Source organism: Aethalodelphis obliquidens, unplaced genomic scaffold (genome assembly GCF_003676395.1).
Source record: "Aethalodelphis obliquidens isolate GAN/ISIS:26980383/991018 unplaced genomic scaffold, ASM367639v1 scaffold52, whole genome shotgun sequence".
NCBI classification, from domain to species: Eukaryota; Metazoa; Chordata; class Mammalia; order Artiodactyla; family Delphinidae; genus Aethalodelphis; species Aethalodelphis obliquidens.
In genome coordinates this window covers 13,130,868-13,153,847 of record NW_020837996.1, presented here as the reverse complement: position 1 = coordinate 13,153,847, position 22,980 = coordinate 13,130,868, and the positions used below count along the sequence as shown (strand labels likewise).

The 22,980-nt window shown below is 36.4% G+C and overlaps 1 protein-coding gene across 1 annotated transcript in view; it reads right to left on the bottom strand.

Moving 5' to 3' along the window:
* LOC113608295 (gamma-aminobutyric acid receptor subunit beta-2-like) overlaps nucleotides 1-22,980 on the bottom strand; it is a 141,870-nt gene that overhangs the window by 38,059 nt on the left and 80,831 nt on the right. The window contains exon 4 of the mRNA XM_027084424.1: nucleotides 3,273-3,493. Within this exon, the coding sequence (XP_026940225.1) occupies nucleotides 3,273-3,493 (221 nt within the window). The remainder of the gene's footprint in view (nucleotides 1-3,272; nucleotides 3,494-22,980) is intronic.

Here is a 22,980-nt window from a genome sequence, read left to right as displayed (position 1 = left end):
AGTCTGTATCTATGGATCTAATGCAAGCAGTTTCCATATCACTTTTCTTTACCTTCTTTTTTTTCCCTTGCATGCTTTCAGGTGATTTCTACTATTCTTTATTTCCATTTGCCAGTACGTAAGGAGTAGGACAGAATGATAATGAAGAGCAACATCTTTGTATTCAAACTATTATACTTTCCGGTGCCGTAGCTGTGTAACTTGGTACACAAGTTCCTTAATTTCTTCATGTAAGACAGAAAAACAAACCAACCAACCAATAGCGCCCAGTTTGTAGGAATAAAGTCAATTTTAAATGAGATAATATAAGCAATGCTCTGGCACAGTGACACGTACAGGCTAAGTCCTTTAATGCGTACTAACTACTAATATTAATACTATTACTATTCTAAACGCTGTTTGAATGCAGCCACTATTGAACATAGAAACAAAATAAATTTCTTAGCAGACTATCAGTAACAGAGAATGACTGGGGTAGGAGAGTGGGTAAGTAGGCGAAGGAACTAAGTAGATCTGAATCAATCCAGCAGCAGCAATTTTAATTGAATTCCTTTTACTTTTTATTACAAATGAAACTTCTGCTGTTGAAAAGGAATATCTGGCCTGCACTAAATTTCAGCTGTGAAATAAACTGTTCTATTTATCAGTAAAAACTGGAATGGGATATTTACAAATTTCCTGAAAAACCTCTTATCAATTTCAAACTCAGGATTAACTACACAACTGAGAGAACAGTCACAATCCATGAGTCTTCTTTTTCGTCCAGGAGTGTTAATTTTATGCACGTCAAATGTGTTCAGGAACCTGCACATTTTGCCATTAGCCCTTATTGGAAGTGGGGCTGAGAGGGTGATGATTTACAGTAATAGTGTCCAGTCGGTCTTAATGACAAGAGTGAACAGCCACCACCTTTTTTTGTCTGATTATTGGCTTAATGATTAGAAGCCATATTTATCATCGATATTGGCCCTCTCTTGTCCCTCTCAAAGACTTTTGATTGTTGATTTTTTCCCACCCATCCAACTTTGCATATGTACATTCAGAATTCATTGACAATCTTTACTGAGTTTATTTACAGGGTAGGTGCTTTGTCAGTGCTAGGTATAACAAAGAGAACACAACTGGTTCTCTGGTCTAAATGTGGGTATCACCGAAAAAAGGAAAACACAATGTAATGTCTACATGATTGCCGTGAAGATTTGATGGGAAAAATGTATCCAGCACTGGGTCTGATGCTTAGCGAAGACTTGCTACTTCCCAGGCCCCTCCCCGCTCACTCCCTGCCAAATGAGTAACTCATTATTGCTGTGCTTCTCTCTGCCTTCTTCAGGATTCTGACTTCCTTCTGTGCTTAACTCTTAAAACGTGTGAACTACAACCTCTTTGCATTCCTCCACTGCCCATGCGGTCCCCATCTCATCAAGGTCTTTGTGATACCATATTTTCATTGCAGCCACTATTGAACATAGACACAAGCAATAAATTGTAGTGGATTCCAAGCAATAAGTTTAGCACAATGTATCTGCTAAGATAATTCTTTCCGTAAGTACTTTCAAATTCCACCACTTTGGTGGAGTCTTTGCAGACACTGCCTGTCAACTTATTTTATCTTTCCGCTATTTCTCTTTTTCCCTAAGGCCTGTATGCGAGCAGTGCCTGTATCCAATTCATCTCTTTACTTCCAATGGCTGACACAGCGTACAAACTATGCTCTCTCTTGGCCTCAGTCTCTCCCTCCCTTGACAAACAAATGCCATTTTCTCTACAAACAGGATAAACAAACAAAGAAGCTGGCTTATAAGGATCTAAGACAATGCACCAGTCAGGAACGATGAACACAGCAGATAATGAAAATTAGATATAACAGATAAGAAAAGTATGGGAGTGAGAGGCAACCTACGGTAACGGTTAGGAGCTCTGGCTCTGAACTTAGAACAGGACTCAGATCCCATCTTCACTGCTTACTTTCTCTGTGATCTTAGACAAGTTACACCAGCCTTCATTTGAAATAAAGATCATAACAGTTTTAACTTATGAGGTTGTTATAAGTTATTGTAACTGTAATAATACATGGAGTGTACTCCCTACTGTCTGACCCCTAACAAGTGTTCAATAAATGAATAATAGTATTATTATCATTATTATGAAAAAGTCACCACATGTTCACGTAAAACAGAATATATCAGAGACAACTGAACATCTCAGAATAGAGAGTCTTCCCCAATAATGGAGAGGAATTCTTTACATTGCAATGTTTTCAGAGTAAGACAGATATCTTTTTTCTTCATCTTTTTTTCCAGGGAACCATCTAATACAAAATAAACTTTAAAAGAAGACACTGTCATATTTCACAATTCATCCTCCAAAGAGCAGAGCACCACAGTTCTTCTCTGATAGAAAGGTACATTTAATAGTGTAAATTCATTATTAATAAACCTGAGATGATGGCTATTTATTTGCAAATCTGATTGCTCCTTGGAGGTAAGAGGGCAAAAAAAGCCTTCCTGTTCTCAGAGGACCAGACCCAGTTCATAGAGCTCAGGAACAATTTATGAAACAGAATATCTGCCACATTCAAACAAGGATTTGGCACTCATAATTTTTTTCCACTTTAAAGAGACCCTGTGTCTAAGCTATTTTGATATTGTTTATCCCTACTCCTTAAAGAAAGCAGCTTTATGAGCCAAAAAAAATATTGTTTTGCCCTTCAGTATAAATAAACATTTTGCCTCCTTATTTATATTTTTCTTGACATAGCTTATTTCAGGCCTCTATCATACCCTGTTTGAACTATTACAAGAACATCCAAAGTGGCATCATTTCTAAAATTTCTCTGTCAACTGAAGTGAAATGGTAATACAAAATTGACAGAAATTTGCTAATGCATCTAATGTTAATAGACAAAGGACACAACTGTGTTATATATATGTGTGTATATGTATTATAATATATAAATTTTTCACTTCTTTTGGAAATAAAAAAATCATCACCATTAACAATAAATATTTAAGCAATTAAAAAAAAAGAAAGCAGCTTTAGGATCAGCAGCTGATATTGGAAGATAATTCAGAAAAACTTAGGCTTAGCTGGGATAAGTCCCTTTGTAAACATGGAACACTGAGCTCTCAGATGTCTAGTGACTAGGAGGTTTAACGGCTTATCAGCAGAATTAAAGGAGGACTAAGAAAAACAGCACAATATGCCCCTCCAAAAAAAACAACAGTAACTAGTGTGTTCAGGAAGAGTTCAATTTTGAAATGGACGCTACAGACCTGAGGCCGTAAAGGACCGTCCCGTCTGGATGCAGCCGGATCATGCGGTTCTTGACAGTCACTCCGTGCACAAACGACTTCTTATCGTTCAGGAAGTAAGTATCAGGCACCCAGAGCTGGTCTGCCACTCTATTGTCCAGAGTCAAGTTTAAAGGAATTACATTATAGGACAGCCTCTTATCTCTCCAAGCTTGCTGGAAGTACATTGTCAAGGTATAATCCTGTGAAATTGAGAAGATAAAAGAAAAAAAGGGTTATTTTGTACATAAATGGACTTGGGAGACAGGCAAACACTTCAGTATTCACAGTATACACAACCAAATACCAAAAACATATACTATTCACATATAGGCAAATATTAATTTACTAAACCCAATCTTACTGAGCCCACACTATGTGTCGGGCACCACAGTATCTACAGAAGTGAAGAGAGCATATCCTTGTGAAATTTATCATACATTATTCAGGAAGAAAGATGGTAAGAAATAATTATTTAATAATTAATTTGTCTTAAAGTGCGGTACCCAGGATTGTTTTAGGTGGAACATAAATACAATTGTAAAAAGTGGTTAATTTATTACAGTAGTAGTTATAAGAGTTTATAATGAGAATCTCAATCCGTCTGATCAAAGTGAGTTTCCTAGTGGAGGCAACATTTATACTGAGACTAATGTAGCTTCCCACCTATCTAAAAAATATTAGCTCAGTTAGTATTTCATGAGAATTTTGGGGATTCTGGATCATCAGGCTAGGCTCTTTCGTTTGGAGAAACTGTGTGTTGTTATAAAGGGAGCACTGGTCTTGGAGTCCCAGGCTCCAGCATCTTCCAGCTATTTCTAGGAGTAAATTTACATAACTTCTTTTCACTTCAGTTCCTTAACTATAAATGGGCTTTTAATATATCCCTGATCTATCAAAAGATTACTATGACAATTAAATATATAACTCAAATGCAATCTGTAAACTACAAAAAGCTATAAATTATGAACAAAGTATTTACATACATATTGTGACATGTTCTCTCCATTAGAGGCCTACGGGTACAATGTAATTGCTCTTTCACCCTCATTTGAACGACTAAATGAAGGACCAAATATTCATTTGAAAAGGATAATTACCATTCTATTTTAATATCAGTTCACAATGCCCTACTTGAGGGCTTTAAAAAAAAAACAAAACTAGAATTATGTATTAATCATATCTGCAACCTGAGAGCCAGCACAGTCCTAGGGCACAAATAATGAATGAATGGATATCCAATATGGTATGCCTATTGGATTTCTGCACATACTTGCCTACTTTTGTGGATAAAATACACACTTCAGTCGCTGTGAAGTCCCTGAGTTTTTCCAACCCTTGCTGAGATTTATACATCTTAATTTGGCTATGCAATTTTAAAATACGACTTGCAAAATATTACCTGCTAAAAACATTAAATAGCTTCATAGGAAAAGTATAATCCTCCAGCAAAAAATTTAAATATTTTCCCTGGTTTCACAAATATACAAATTTTTATCTCATTCAGAAGTCAGTGTAGAGCTGACTTCTGAATGAGAAGCACAGAATCAAACTTCTATTCTAACAGAAGAATATTAATATCCTAAAGGTATATCAAATAACTGTAGGTGAAATTTACTTCAGTGGATTACTTTAGTCAGTGCTCTGGACTGTTCTAGCACACTCTGCTTTATTGAAGAATTAGTCTGAGGATCTCTAGCATAACATCCTGATTTATAATAAAAGCTAACTTGAAGGCTTGTGAATTATATAACGAGAGAACAGAAAATGGATCAGATACATTTTTTACATGTCTCTATGTTGCAAACGGCCTAAAAACTTGGCCATAAATAAAATAGGCAATTTACATTGTGCTTGAGAGAACACACTTAGTGATTTCCGATTCTTGGAGATAAAATGGAAAATTTGATTATTATCTCTATTAGAAGATGAAGCTACATCAGCCCTCTTAAGAGTTAGGGGAGATAACACAGATTGGAAGGTGCTGGAGTTTATCAGTCAGCTGAGATGTGTTTGGACACAGGAAATTGTATTTTCTTTTGGGCTAAATAAATGGTAATATTGTGAGATCCAGAGTCATATGCTAACTCCTGTTATTTGTCAGCAAGGCACTGCCTGGTAAGAAATGCTCCCAGACAGACCCTGGTGATTCTGCTAACTGTCACATCAATTTTCATTTCTTTTATTTTAAATGACACATCATGACACTGTCAAGAAAGGAAGAGGTTCCTGAATCGAAATAAATGTTACTGGACATAAAAGGAAACAATGGTTCTGTGTTCTACTCTCTCTCCCAGACCCTCATGCCCCCATGAGGCTTTGAACTTTTATGTAGAAAACATCTTTTACACCCATCCAACAAGCCTGCCTTCAGGAAGCTGTGTCACTGTTGGTCTATTCAAACTGAAAAAAAGCAAGTAAACCACTTCTGGGTGCTCCACAACCCATGGCATCACCATGCAAGAAGCAGTTAGATAATCAAAACTAAAACCAATTGACTTTCAATGCTGAGCAAGATGGAGTAAGCCTACTACAGGCTCTCTCTCCTGCTAATCACAACTAACCATCCTGGAAAGAATAAAAAAGCCACTATCTAAGGACTGTGCAAAGTGAAAACTAATAGGCAGATTGGCAGAAAATCAAAATGTGAAGAAAACCCATTACAATAGTGAGCTTATTTATCTTTTCTGCCTCTTTTCTCCTCTTAAAGTAACACACACTCACACAAACACAGCCAAAAGCAAAAATAAATGGAGAGATACACCAAGTTCCTGGATTTGAAAAGTGAGTATTGTTAAGATGTCAATTCTCAAATTGATCTGCAGATAAAGTTTAAAAATGTAATCCCAATCAATACCCAAGCAGGATTTTTGTAGATATGAACAAGCTGATCCTAAAGTCTATATGGCAAGCAAAGGAACGAGAATAAACAAAACAATTTAGAAAGGAAAGAACAAAACTGGAGGACTCACACTACCTAATTTCAAGACTCACTCGGAAACTCCATTAAGACAATATGACAGTGTAGTATTGACAGAAACATAGATCAATAAAATAGGAGAATCTAAAAACAAACCCACACAAATACGCTCAAAGATTTCTGACACAGGTAGAAAGCTGGTAGATTTGAGAAAGCATAATATTTTCAGCAAATAGTGTGAATCAACTGGAGCGTGCAAATGTAAATAAATAAGCAAACAAGTAAGCAAGATAGATGTCTAAGTTAGTGTGAGATCCACATATTCACTATTGTATATGCGAAATTTGTCAATGTGACGCTCCCACATCCCAAAGGTAGGTGGTCTCCAAACTTTAAAATTGTACACAAGTAAATATGTTGAACGAGGCCCCCCAAATAAAACAAAACAAAAACACAGCTGACCATTTCAAGTGCTGATGATGATGCAGAGCAACTAAAACTCTTACACATTGCAGGTGGGAATACAAATAATCAGCCACTTGGAAAACAGCTAGACAATCTCTTACAAACTTAACATACATTTGACATACAACCTAGCAATCCCACTCCTGTGTGCAAATGTTCAGAGCAGCTCCTGATACATGCAACATCATCAATGATTTTCAAAGAAAGTTAAGTCGAAGAAGGCAGATTCAATAGAATACATAGTACATGATTCCATTTATATGAAATTTTGGAAAACGTAAAACTATAGGAACAAAGAACAGATGAGTGTTTCTCTGGTATTTGAGGTGCTGGAGAGGTTGACTACAAAGGGACAGCATGAGGAATGATTTTGGGTAGCAGAACTGCTCTGCATCTAAACTGCAGTGGTGGTTACACAACTCTAGGCATTAGTTAACTCATAGGACTATACACCAAAATAAGTGCATTTTTCTGTATGTAAATTTAAAAAACAAATTTAAAAACTGCTTAAACAAAACGAACAAACAAACAAAAAAACCCCATGATCTCTAAGGTCAGACACACCCAGGTTCTTACCCCAGTACTTTCATGTCCATCTGTCATAACCTCGGTTGAGGTGAATGAGTCTCTGCTTCCAACTCAAAAGAAGAAACTGAAGCTAATGAACTTAGGAATTGGGGAAAACAAGAGCTGCTTTGACACCTGGAGGGGGGTGGAGTACATCGATGCTACAAAATAAGTCATCTCCATGCATACCAGGGAACACGTGGCCCCCATCAGGATGCACTAAGATTACCACTAAATGGTCAGAGTTTCACAATTCCCCATGTGTACAATGAGGCAGTTGGACTAGGTAGTTTCCAACTCCACCCCTAGGAATAAAACAATTCCATTCTAAGAAATGCTTTGCCACCCCTGTGTTCAAATGCATCTCGCCATTTCAAAATCTTCTAAACATCTAAAGTACTTTCATAATTGTTTCTTGCTGTCTTTGTAATTCATTCCCAATACCAAGATTCAAACTCTTCCTGTTTCTTTGGTTTAGTCTTCTACAAAATATATGGTATGAAATAATTTGTGTATGTGTTTATTATCTTTTTTTAACTTTATTATTTTGTGAACGTCCTATTCATGCTCTATGAACACTTTTCTGTTTACCTCCTGTCACTGTATATTTGATAGGTGGATATCAATCTACATAAAACATTTTATTATTTTGCTGTTTCCTTTTAAAGTTATTCTTATAATTAGTTTAACTTTATAGTTTAAAACAAACAAAAAAATATCAATAGTTCAGAGGGCTTCTGTATACTTTTCACACAGCCTCCTCTAAGATTAACATTTTGCATAATTATAGAACAATATCAAACTAGGATATTAACATTAATATAATACTATTTACTCAACTACAGACCTTATTAGAATATCACCTGTTTATTCACTAAAGTTCTTTTCCTGTTCCAGGATGCAGTCCAAGATCCCACCATGTATTTAGTTTTTCTGTTCCTTAGCATCCGTCAATCTGTGAGAGTTCCTCAGTCTTTCCTTGTCTTTGATGATGTAATGCTTTCGAAGAGTACTGCTCAGTTATCTTGTTAAATGTCTCTCAATTTGAGCTTGTCTGATGTGTTTATGATGAGATTGAGTTTATACAGTTTTGGCCAGAATATCACCAAAGAAACACTGTATCCATCATATAACGGGTATATGATGTCAATATGTCTTATTACTGGTGAGGATATTAATCTTGAACAGTTGGTTAATGTAGTACCTGCCCCGTTTCTCCACTGTGAAGTTACTATTTTCCCTTGTAATTGATACATATCTTGGGGTAGGTACTTTAGAACTATGAAAGCAATAAGGTTATTAGGCTGACTTCTATAATCACTGTGTTTTTGGGTTTTGCATACTTTCCAAATTTCTATTTATCTTCTTTCAACTCAACCTGAATCGACATATTCAGTCAGTTGACAATGCTTAACTATTAATAAGATAAACCAAAAGAAGTAAATACCAACATAAGCCATTTAAGGTGTTTTACCATCAAATAATGGGAAATCTCTTCTTGAGGCTCATTCTCTCTACCTACTCCTTTCACAGATTAGTGGCATCATTCTGGCCACAGCAGGTGCCTGCTTCTAGTATAGACTTTTACTCTGGATGGTGCAGCATCTTACCCTGCTCTCAAGTCTGCCAGTTGCACTTGGGTGGTGTATATTCCCACCTGGACTTGCTTCAGATTTCTCCTACCTTCATTTATGTCTATGGTTTTCCATATGCTTTTTCTTCTCTGGAGACCATTTCCAAGCTTTCCTTTTTTTTTTTGCAATGCATGTTTATGTATATGGGAACAATTATAAGTGTAATTATGTCATTTTCCCTATCTTTGTGTTTTTTTTCCTATTTCTCTGTTTGGGGAGAAGATGGTGGTGTAGGGGATTGGGTTCACAGGTATTTGGTCGGCCATCTGAGGACATAAAGACGCCTAACAGTTACTTTTTTAATGATCAGGGTTTACAGTTTATTTTCATCACTTGCAAGTTTAATTTAAACAAAATGCAAGTTTCGTGTGAAGAGAACTCCATGATACTTTGTTCAAATAGCACATTTACAGCTTTTACTATCATTCTTTGCATAGCCTTTTAATTTGGGGCATGTTTAGAGAAGTCTTTCATTATTTTTGCTTGGCTTTTCCACTTTTAAAAAAGGTGACACAAGAGGATTGAATTCCAAAGATTAGGATGCCAAATTATTTCCCTAATTTAAAACTTCTGTTTTTACTCCCTCATGGGAGAAAAGACACTACATCTGATGCAGAAATTATCACCTAAATAAACACCATAGTAAGACAGAGTAAGCACATTCATAGTACTTACACAGTAAGCATATTCTCAACATCATAAGCTGTTACCCCCTTGAGAGCAAAGACTGTCCCTTATTCCTGTGTATATGACCAATACTGTGCATACTTTCTGGTAAATGGTAACAACTACCATTACCTGTGAAATGGTACAAATTTCCTTGCAAATACTTCGGAGTATGTACAGAGGTCTCTAATCTGTGCGTACCCTTTGCTCTGATATTTACATTCCAAAGGATATTTGCAGAAAATAATTAAGCAGTACATTCTGACAGCTTTATCTCCAAATATTACAACTCTCTTACTTCTGTTTCCAATGCTAATAACCTAGTCTCAGACACCATTACTTGTTAAGTCATTATGATGCCACTGTTACTCAGTGGAGACTGTTACTGTCTCCTTACTTCTGACCCTTTTCCTCTCATGGTGGTAGGAACGAAAAGCAGATCACACGTCTACCTTGGTTAATTATCACCCAAAGGCTTTTCATTGCATTCAGAGTAAAACACAAACTTATGACTTTGGCCTTAAAGGTCGTATATGACCTGGACTCTGCACACCTCTCTGATCTTACCTACTACCTCTGCTCTTTCCTCACCTCACCTCACTAAGACCAGCCACGCTAGCTTGTCTTCTCTTTTACAAATATTACAAGCTTTTTCAGCCTTAACTTTGTCCTAACTAGTGACTAACTGGAAAAACTATGTCTGGAAAAACTATGTCCCCAAGTGTGGTTGGCTCTTTCTTGGGACTCAGAGCTCAACTAAAATGTCAAATCTATTCAGTGGGACTGTCCCTGACCGTCCTACTCCCAACCCCATCAGACCTTATCACATCCCCCATTTTTATTATGTTTATAGCATCTATCACTTTTTTCAACTAATCATAATCATTTATTGGTTTACTTTTTTATTTTTCATTTCTCTCAGCTAGAAGGTAAGTTCCATGAAAATATAAAGCTTTGCTAAACTTGTACATCACTGTAACTACATTCTTAAAAGAGAGCTTAGCACATAGTAGCAATAAAAATCTATATATTGAAAGATGTGAAAGAATAAATGTAAGACAATGTACATTTATTCCCCTAAAATATGTACTACTATATTAGCAATAAAATCAAAATTAGTAAAGACCTAAATGTTCATCAGCATGAAACTGAGTAAATAAAACACAGTACTACTATATAGTATAATATATGCAGGAATTAAAATAACATTGTAAAATATTTATTGACATGAATAGGTATTCTCAACATACTATTAATATATTACTATATATTATTATTTTTAAAGAATACTAAAAAACAATAAGCACAACGTGATTCCATTTCAGAAACATACAGGTATATATTGGAGAAATGTGTCTAATAGCAAATATAAATATTAACAGTGGTATCTCTTTATGGCAAGATAAGTGATTTTCAATTGTTTTTGTTTTCTTCTATATATTTTTGTTTTATAAATATAAATTATTTATGCAACAAAAATTATATAACCAATTCCTTGTTGAATTAAATTATAAAAATAGAACCTAGCATTACAAATATGTCTTCACTCTCCGCGTATTTTAGAGCTCAGCATGAAGAAAAAGGAAATTTACTCATAGTCACAAATAAATGAGAAAACCTAAGCCTTTCAGCTTGTTATTAACAAAGCACAAATCTCCTTTGTATTGACCAAAGGATATTGCCTAGAATCACATAAGAAGTAAGAGCTTTAAGTGGCCACCATTCTTTCTTTTGAAAGTTCACATTTAAGCCATCACTGAGAAGTAAAAATCCATCCCTATTTTTCCTTCTAACCACCGAAGGTGGAGATCCCAGAATCTTCCTCTGGCACTAACTTCAGTCTTCTTCAATCTGTTAGGAAATTTCACTTTATTTCTAATGTAAAGCCTTCATATCTGTTTCTTATTTCATACTCAGTGGAGATGAACACACACACACCTGTTCACTCTAGTTTTAGCTTTAATAGCATCCTCTACACTGCACTGGAAGTTCAAGTCCACAGATTCTTCTACAAAAGCATTCAAGGAGATGCCACTGCTTGTATAGTCCCAGCTCCTTACAAGCCTTTTCCCAGTCTGTTCTAGTCACTTCACCTCTTGGTATCTGTTTCCTTATCCAGTGAATGAACTGAGATAGAGTGAAGATCCCTGTTTAAGAGTGTCAGGTGTTCTAGGATTCTGTCACTCCATTTAACTTCAACTAATCATCTTCCTGAAACTTTTGCTTGAACTGAATTTTTCTGCATTCCAACAGACAACCTTTTACTTTCCATTCTGCTTATTATTTTTCCCCATGCCCCTACTTTGCTGCTTACCCCAATCACACCCATCCTCTAAGCATTCATGAGGACCTTTACCACTTCTCCCCATCACAGTCCATGTTCATCCTCTGACTCCTTTAATGTGGTGGTCTGTAGCATCCTAAGCATTGTTGAATTGAACTGCTACCTCTTGTAATGTTATTTAGAGGAGACAGGAAATCTCCCAACTAAACTGCACTGTTTTCTCTTAAGTCAGAAACCATGCCGTCATCTCTTTACAAGTGATCCAAGCATCTTGTCTTTAACACAACTGATCCTCCATGAATATTTATTCATGGGCACAATAAAGCTTCTTCTCACTTCTTCACTCTTCCTGCATGGGTTTCAAATTTTGATTCTTTAAACCTCTTTACTAATCACTATCTCTGAATCCCCCCAGAGATTTGTTCTCTCCACCCACTGGCATTTGAGAATGAGTTTTCATTCTATCCTTTTTCCGCATGTTTCAAACACCCTCAGAGCTACTGTTGTTCTTTCAGTTTTTCATAGCTTCTCTAGTTCTACTAGAAAAGTCCCCAGGGCTGGGGATGAGGATTTCTGAAGGACACAATTTATCTGTCCAAAGCAAAAAGAACTCAGAGAGAAGTGTGAATATTCCCACAAAAAAAAAAAAAAATCTTTAAAATGTTTTCCATCTTCCACACCTCAGCCCACAAATTGCTGATCCAATTATAGGTCATGGTAATATTTCCACATTCTCAACCTCATAAACTAGAATGTAATGGAGTAAAACTGAGCTCCCCCTTAATAGAAGCCATCACACCAGATGTTCAGTTGCAATATTTTGGAAGAAGCACATGGTAGCAGCTCTAATTGCTAGAGACACATTTGGGACACGAGAGCTGCACCAAAGACCACCCATAAGGGGAATCCAAGATCGGAAGTGATTGATTATTTTCTTGTATGTGAAACTACAACACACATGGTCAATGCAATAAGCTTTCCCACTATTTTTGCTTAGCTCATTTTGCATTTTATTACAGATTCACCTTCTCAGTTATAATGGGACTCAATCTAAGGATGGCTAAAAAATCAAGCAAGTGTAACTCATTATATCTGTCTCTTATATGAATACATAATACCCTCATCAGGGGACTCAGTTCACCCTGAGATAATCAACATTAAAAATACACTTTGTATGTATGATTTGTTTTCTCATTGTGTGCTTTTTAATTACTCTATAACTTTATCTCAAAGAGTTATTGCTTTAGAGTATTTTGCATTCTAATTAGCCTGCCCCTTATATATACCTTATATCTACCTAATCTTGGCCCCGGGCTAAACCTTTTTACATGTATTATCTCATTAATCATCACAACAGCTCTGTAAGTTATGCACTAGTTCTCCAGGTACTAGCTGCTGTGAGACCTTCATGCTGTTTAACCTCCCTGAGACATCCTGCTCTGTAAAACAATGGAAATAATAGTTCCTAGTAATAAGTAAATTTACTCAAGGAAAGTAATTAGCAGAACGCCTGGCTCATAATAAGTGCTCTACAAACATTTGCCATTATCATGCTCATTATTCTCATTACTGCCATTTTCCAGGTGACACATCTGAAACATAGAGGTCAGTGACTTTCCTATGTCTTTCAGTCAATAATTTTCTAGGTGTTGATTTGGCCAGGGGGCTCTCTGGTGATGGAGCCCATGTTCTTAGTACTGTATTGAGCTGCCTCTGGAACATTCACCTCCCTGTCAGTTTTGATTGACTCATCATTTCCCAACATTGCATTTATTCTCCTTTACCCGCTCCAAAAAGTAAGGGAGAAAATATACCTCGACCTAACTTTCTATCTACACAGCCATATTTACAGCAACAAAAAAAAGTAGAACAATTTTGGGCATACATAAATTACAATATTTCTTGGTGGGGGGGGTGAATGTTGATTTTGAGAACTCTCTGGGATTTGATACTGAAGTTGTGCATACAGGCACATGCACGTGTTCCGGAATACACATAAAGAGACCCAATTTTACACAAAAGGTATTTACATCAACCCACTTTGATCTCGCAGAATGATGAAAACATCTCTGGTTTTTGCAGGGTGTATACCTTACTACTGAGAAGTCCAAAGTAACCGGAGGGACTGTAGGGTAGTATGTGTAGTAATGTACTTATTCAGAAGTAATTCAATTGGAATAATATTTCTATCCAACTAAAACATGTTCAGCCTAAGCTGAGTATTTCATACCCACTTCAGGAGGTTTGTTCAACAGAATGGTAGCAATGATTACTTAACTCTTAGATTAAGCCATAAGAAATTCCATTTTTTGTGAGTTGAAAATGTTTGAATTTTGACAGTTTTATATAGTTCAACCCAAATATATGGTAGCTAGTATAAGAGTAAAATTATTAAATTTATTTGTCTAAAATTAGTAATTTTAGGTTCTAAATAACTTGTAACATACACTCATACATACTAATTTTGAAGAAAAAGCTTATGATTTTTATAATTGCGTTTTTTAATGGTTCTGAAATTTGTGTTCAGAATAAAACTCAGATATAAACCATTAAAAAATGCAATTATAAAAATACTAAGGTTTTTGTTTTTCAAAATTAGTATGTGTGAGCATTCCCTTTTCGTCGTTTTGTCTTATCTTAGTGATTCCTAAAAAAAGCTACATTTATAAGAAAACTTAATACTAAAAGAAAGTTACATTACTGTATAGCAGACACTACCCTAGAGTCCTTAATAAATTTTTGTCTCTTTCCCTTCCTACACTCACTCAAATTAATCGTTTTCAAATCTGTTAATAACTACATGATGCAATCAATTGTACCTCTAAAAATCCTTTTTATTAGGAGTTAATGTTATACCCTTAGGCCCACCATTATAAGAGTGATCTTCTTAGGATGTATCTAGTTTTAATATCTCTGAGATCTGGGTGCGACTAAAAGTTGGCTAGTGAAAAAAGTTGGCTATGTTGTTTTCTGCTATGCATTCAGAGAAGGCAAAGTGTCATGGCACCAGTGGAGGGAGTCAGAGGGGGCAATGGAAAGAACACTGAATTGGAAAGTAGGAGACATGATTGAGGGCTTCCTCCATTACTTATTATCTGATGGTCTCAGAGAAGTAGCTTAACCTCTCTACATTTCAGTTTTTGCTTCTGTGAAATGGGATTACCAATACTGTACCTGAGAAGCATGTACCTTGTAACTTTACCCCAAGACACACGTCAAACATGATACGTGAAAGCTCTCACCAATGTCTTTATGTGGGAAGCAGCATAGCCTAATGTTTAAGCAGAAGGTTTCTGGATTCCAGAGGGTTGGTTGAAATTCCAGCTCCACCACTTACTTCGTGTATAATCCCGGGCACATACTTTAATATCCCAAAGCTTGGGTGTCCTCAACTGTAAAATAATGATTACCTCACTAGCTGCTGGCAGAAATAAATGAAATAATATAAATCCAAACCCTGATGATCATAGCACTCAATAAGTAGGCAGTGTATACCATTAAAGCATTAATTTAAGAGTGTTGATTTTTATTAATTGTTCATGAAAAAGTTAAAGAAAAAGCCAACAGGAAAAATGACTGCATTTGCTAACTTTGCTCACAAAGATAAAAATTTACTATTATTCCCCAGTTTACAACCGAATGAATGGAAACTGTTATACGTAAACAAAATGGTACAAAATTATATTGGAGCTCTCCCAAAAAGGAAAAGCCCAGGACCTGATGGCTTCACTGGTGAGTTCTATCAAACATTTAAAGAAGAATTAACACTAATCCACCCCAAAATCTTCCAAATAATTGAAAAGGAAGGAACCTGTTACTTGATACTAAAACCAGGGGGATTTATTCCTGGAATGCAAGAATGGTTCAACATAAGAAAATCAATCAATGCAATATAACACATTACCAAATGAGGGGGAAAAGCCATGTGATTATTTCAATTGATATAATAAAGCACTATATAAAATTAAACACGTTTTCATGATAAAAACACACAACAAACTAGGAATAGAAGGAAACTACCTCAATATAATAAAGGCCATATATGACAAGCCCACAGCTAATGTTCTATTCAATGGTCAAAGCCTGATAGCTTTTTCTCTAAGATCAGGGACAAGACAAGAATGCCCACTTTCACTACTCTTATTCAACACAGTACTGGAAATCCTAGCCAGAAGAATTAGGCAGGAAAAAGAAATAAAAAGCATCCAAATTGGAAAGGAAGAAGTAAAATTATCTCTGTTCACAGAAAACATGATGTTATATGTAGAAAATCCTAAAGATTCCAAACACACACAAACACAATAACTGTTAGAATAAATGAATTCAGCAAAGTTTCAGGATACAAGATCAAGACTCAAAAATCAGTTGTGTCTCTATACACTAACAATGGACAATCCAAAGAAGAAATTAAAAAAAAAAAAACTCTGTTTACAATAGCATCAAAAAGAATAAATTATTTAGGAATAAACAAAGGAGGCAAAAGACCTGTACTCTGAAAACTACAAAGTGTTGCTGAAAGAAATTAAACAAGTCACAAAAAACTAGGAGGACACCCTATGTTCATGGTTTGGAACGCTTAGTATCATTAAGTTACCTACAGTATTAATGCAATCCCGATCAAAACCCAAACAGTGTCTTTTGTAGAAATAGAAAAATCCATCCTAAAATTCACAAGGAATCTCAACAGATCCTGAATAGACAAAATAACCTTGAAAAAGCAGTACCAAGCAGATGGCCTCACACTTTCTAATTTAAAAATGTGTTACAAAGCTTCAGTAACCTGAACAGTGTGGTACTGGCAATAAAGACAGATACACAGACCAACGGAATAGAATGGAAAGTCAAGAAATAAAAATTGGAATAAAAAAATGGAAAATTATCTTTAACAGGGGTGCCAAGACCACTCAATGGGAAAGGTATAGTAGTCTCTTCAACAAGCTATGCTGGAAAAAGTGGAGATCCACATGCAAAAGAATGAACTTGGACCCTTATCTTACCCATATACCAAAAGTAACTCAAAATGTATTAAAGACCTAAATGTAAGACCTAAAACTGAAGACAATATAGGGAAAAAGCTTCATGACATGGATTTGCCAATGATTTCTTGGACATGAGATCAAAAGCATTGGCAACAGAAGCAAAAATATACAAATGGGACTACAGCAAATCTAAAATACCTTGTGCATCAAAGGACACAGTCACTAGAGTGAAAATACAACTTATGGAATGGGAGAAAATATTTGCAGGTCATATATCTGACAAGGAGTTAATATACAGAATATATAAAGAATTCCTACAACTCAGCAATAAATAAATAACCAGACTGAAAAATGGGCAAAGGACTTAAATCGACATTTCTCCAAACATGACATACAAATGGCCAATAAGCATATAGCAAGATTTGAAACATCACTAATCATTAGAGAATGCTAATCAAAACCACAATAGATATCACCTCATATCCATTAGAATGTCAAAGGAAGGAAGGAAGGAAGGAAGCAAGGAAGGAAGGAAGGAAGAAAGGAAGGAAGAAAGAAAAGGAGAGAAAGAAAGGAGGGGGAGGGAGGGAGGAAGGAAGGAAGGAAGAAAGAATAAAAAATAAAGAGGGAAAGAAAAGGGAGGAGGGAGGGAGGAAAAAAGAAAGAAAGGAAGAAAATAACAAGCGTTGACGAGGATATAGAGAAATTAGAACTCTTACACATTGTTGGTGTGAACGCAAAATGAAGGAACTGCTATGAAAAACAATATGGTGGTTCTTCAAAACATTAAAAATAGAATTACTATATGATCCAGCAATCTCACTTCTGGATATATAGCCAAAAGAATTGAAAGCAGGATCTCTAAGAGATATTTGCACACTCATTTTCATAACAACATTATTCACAATAGTCAAGAGGTGGTAGCAACCCAAATGTTCATTAGCAGGGGAGTGGTTAAACAAAATGTTGCATAGACAATGGATTATTTTTCAGCTTTAAGAGGGAAGAAAATTCGGGCACATGCTACAACATAGATAATGCTTGAGACCATTATGCTAAGTAAAGTCACCTAATCACAAACAGATTCTGCTCATGTGAGATATCTAAAATAGCCAAATCCATTGAGACAGAAAATAGAATGGTATTTACTAGGGGCTGGGAGGAGAAGGAAAGGTAGAGTTGTTTAATAGGTACAGAGTTTCAGTTTTGCAAGATGAAAAGTGTCCTGGAGATTAGGGGCATAACAATACGAAAATACTTATTGCTACTGAACTGTACACTTAAAAAAGTATATTAGGGACACTTAATTAGCTAAGGTATTGTGTGTGGAAAATGCAAGAATCATTTTGCAAAGAAATGATCACTTGCTTTATAATTTTGGATTTCTACATATTTATTTAGTAAACCTTCTCATTTATTTTTTTCACATCTTTATTGGAGTATAATTGCTTTACAATGGTGTGTTAGTTTCTGCTGTACAACAAAGTGAATCAGCTATATGTATACATACATCCTCATGTCCCCTCCCTCTTGAGCCACCCTCCCCCCATCCTTGTCCCACCTCTCTAGGTGGTCACAAAGCATCGAGTAGATCTTCCTGTGCTATGCAGCTGCTTCTCACTAGCCATACATTTTACATTTGGTAGTGTAGATATGTCAAAGTTACTTTCTCGCTTCATCCCAGCTTCCCTTTCCCCCCGCCGCCCTGTGTCCTCAAGTCTGGTCTCTACGTCTGCATCTTTATTCCTGCCCTGCCACTAGGTTCATCAGTACCATTTTTCTAGATTCCATATATATGCGTTAGCATATGTATTTGTTTTTCTCTTTCTGACTTACTTCACTAACATGAGATGTTATAAAACATAAGAAAAGCTAGAACTATTCTTTGTCTCTCCTTCTGCACAGATACACTAAGCAAAGAGCTCAATATCACAAAGTCTCTGTTGCTACAGGGTACAGAGAGATTGGTTTGATCAAGTTAATCAGGAAAATCACATATATGTATATAATCTCCAAGGAAAATTGCATATATGACTAACTGACACGACACCATTGTTATTTTTAAAAACTCACCTTGAATAACAGAAGTTACTTATACATCACCATTCTATTTTCAAACCAAATTCGTTGAGTGATCACTGCTGTAAATTTTGACTTTTTCCAGATGTGGTACATCTGATGGTGGTCTCGAAAATGATCTTTGAAATCAGTGCTATTAAGTTTTAAGAATCCATTTTCTGTCTATGGCACTCTGGCCAGTCGTGCACAGTATTATTAAGTACATCAAAATAAAATTATTTACAAGATGCTTCTTGTGTTTTTTGATCCCCATAAAGTTTGCAACAATGGATCATTAATCTGCTATTTACAGAAGAACAACTTTGCAACAGATATCAAGGATCAGGGAACAGACAGACAAATATCTCACATAGATTTCAATAAGCATTTGTTATGGTTGACTATAACACATACTATATCACATTATGTGTCCTTCTTTCAACCAAATTTGTCTTATGCATACTTGAAAGGGGTAGAGCTCATCCTCTCTTATTTGACTATTTTCTTCCCTTCAATCTAAGAAGTGATTTTTATAGGAAAAGTGAAAAGTATGAGGAAACTGACACAGAGAGACAGGAAGTGCTAAGTAGACCCTTTTCAATACTTTAGACGCTTATTTTTATTCTACTCAGCATGGGATAGGCTCATTCTCTCTGAAGCAGCATCCCCTGAAGAGATCTGACAGTATTAACAAAAAAGGACGTTTTCAAGTAAGTACATATCACTGCTTTCATACTTTTGACAAGCTTGTAGAAGCTGAGAAGAAGGCCAATACGCCGACCCAGGCTGGAGCAAAGAGAATATACCTAGCCAAGGCTTCCAAGAGAATACCTGATGTGCTGAGATGAAACAGAAATGCATGTGATCACTTTTGGAGGCAAAGCCAATTTTTAAAAGAAACTGAGATGAAAGTGACATTGGGCACAGAGCTTTACCACTGCCTCTGTCTGCATCAGATATTCTTAATATCCACTGAATGCACCAACGGTCTGGCATTTCTGGGGCTGGAGTGGCATCCCCTTCCTTTGTGAGTATAAACACCCACCGCATAGCTGCCTTCTGCGAGTGTAGAGTCAGCACTCGACAAGCCTTTTTAAATTGTAGGCCCTGACACCCCCGCTAGTCTTGGCCCTGCATGATGTACCAGTACACCTCTCAGGAGCCTTGAAAAATGGTGTTTACTGGTTTTTATTATTATAAAACTGATTATAGAAAATTTGGACACTATATAAAGATAAGATGAAGAAAATTTAAATAGCTCAAAGTATCACTATCCAGAGTAACCATGAACACATTAGACCTTTTAGGCAATTTTTCAACGCAGTGCCCTTAGTATTACAAAGTTAGGATCTTATCCTACACGGGTGCACACACACACACTTCTTTTTTTTTTCACTATTTTATTTAGTTATTTAGTAATTTTACCATCTTTATTGGAGTATAATTGCTTTACAATGGTGTGTTAGCTTCTGCTGTATAACAAAGTGAATCAGCTATACATACACATATATCCCCGTACCCGCTCCCTCTTGCGTCTCTCTCCCACCCTCCCTATCCAACCCCTCTAGGTGGTCACAAAGCACCGAGCTGATCTCCCTGTGCTATGCAACTGCTTCCCACTAGCTATCTATTTCACCTTTGGTAGTGTATATATGTCCATGCCACTCTCACTTCGTCCCAGCTTACCCTTCCCCCACTCCGTGTCCTCAAGTCCATTCTCTATGTCAAGCACACTTCTTAATCCTTGTATTTTAAAAAGCCAAGCCTGAGACTATTCTTCCCAGCCCTCCCCACCCCCTCTCTCCTCATCTTTTTGAGGCCATCAGATGCAAGCCTGTATAGCATGTCACTTTTAGACCACAGTGGCCCTCTCTCTTCTCTTTCCTGACCCTGGGGAATGACAGAGCCCCAAAATGGAAAGAAACCAAGTCTCAGAGTCACAGCATAAATGAAAGCTACCTGTTAAAAAGGGAACAACTTCACTGGTTTGGTCAATGAGTGAGAAATGAACCTCTACTGTGTTACGTCACAGAAACTTGGAGGTTGATTATAGAAGCTGGTGTTAGCCTAATGCTGCAGAAGTGAATAAATTCGCCAGATATTTACCTATTAAATTCATAGGTCATGACAGAACCGGAGTTTCAATGACTGGATTACTCACTTCCTGTGCAGCCTCCAACAAGAGAAGGCCTGCACTCTCCTCTGCAAACTGAACAGAATGATGAGTATCTTGCAAGACTATTGTTAATGAAAGAGTAGGGAGGGTGGGAGGGAGGGAGACGAAAGAGGGAAGAGATATGGGGACATGTGTGTATGTGTAACTGATTCACTTTGTTATAAAGCAGAAACTAACACACCATTGTAAAGCAATTATACTCCAATAAAGATGTAAAAAAAAAAAGAATGAAAGAGCACATATAAGTGTGTCTGTGCCCAGTACAAAGTCAGGGTTCCGTATTGACGGTTATTATTTAAACAAGCAGATTAAACAAATGATAACTGTTCTTAAAAGGATGCCTATTGTTTTTCCTGTATCAAACTAAAAAATAGATATTTTCATTTTCTTATTACTTAGTATATCATGCTGCACCTACTTCTCAAGAGGATTTGAGCTGACCGAGTCAAAAACACGTTTGCCAGGAACCAGTGCTGAAGCAAATTAGATACAATAGAAGTGTTAAACGTGGTCAACTTTGGACCATTAGCAGCCTTCTTAAAATTCATAAAAGTGCTACTGGTATTCATTAAGAAATGCATAAACATTTACAGTGTGATGGGGAATGTAATAATGCTTCTCATTTTAGTATATTTAAAATGATGGGAAAACATTCTGTCACTAAGCTAAAGCGTTATCAATTTGGGTTTTTAAATCAATAATAAATTTATACTTCCAGTCTTACCTAACAGGAGATAAATGACAGAGGAAAAACAAATATGAAACAGCATATACACACATAATTACATAAATATACACCTCTTTAGGCAACAAATGCGTTTAACTGAATACTTGGTTACCTATCAGGTATTAAGTGCTGATGCCAACTATAATATACAGGCCCATTCTTCAAGTACAGTATTTCATGTACTAAATCTAGTTTCCCCTGAAAACATAGACACAGGCAATGAGGGGAACAGAATCACATATTAAATATGGTCATACTAGTGAAGAAGCCTACTGGCAGAGTCATAGTGAGGATAAGAGTTAATGTACATAAAGGCTTTGGCACAGAATAGGAATAAGTCTCCTAATAACTACACTGACTTATTTCTGAAGGTAAAAGAAACTGCCATAGATATACCAGGGTCCTATGGGAAACTGAGTTACTCTACAGCAAAAGAAATGTCTGACTTCACCAACATGAATATATAAATGGCAATTAAAAATATGTGATGCACTCTTATACATGGCACAAATATCATTTAGAATAGGCCTGTTCTCTGCATCTTTTTTTCTGTGAAAAGAAATATATCTTACCTCACTGAAAGCAGAAGCACGTTAATAATGTACAATTAATTCCATCCCCAAACCTGGTATGGACCATGGTTAGCTTTAATCCATTCAAAGAACTTTAATAATAAAAATGTGGTACTAGTCTTATTTGTACATTTTGACCCCATGCATTTTGAGGGCAGAGCTGTCCACGTGCTTTCAGTGCCTAATTCCGAACCGAACATCAATAGTCTGAAACTAGAATGACTTAGACATTCATCTTTCCCAGACTCCAGGGTAAATGATCCAAAGGGAGCAATGGTCCTGAATCCCCAAATCATTACAGAGAGTCCAATGCTTGGAACTGGGAGGCTCTCTGGAGTCCAGTCTTCTAAATTTACAAAGAGAAAAATGAAATCCTGAAACCTGTAATTCTTCCCGCGACCATATAACCACTTAAGGGCTGGGTGGAGACAGATCCCAAGGTGCTGTACCATGCTATCCTGTACTCTCTCCCCATTCTCAGCTTCATCATGAATAGTAAGCTTTGCTGCTTTCAAACCTTCTCATTCAACATTAAAATACCTTCTGAGGATGTGAGCAGGAAGGTGGCAAATGAAACATGTCCTTCACAATGTGTGCATTTGTGTCTGGGTTTCAGAGATTTAGAAAATGAAACTATATGCT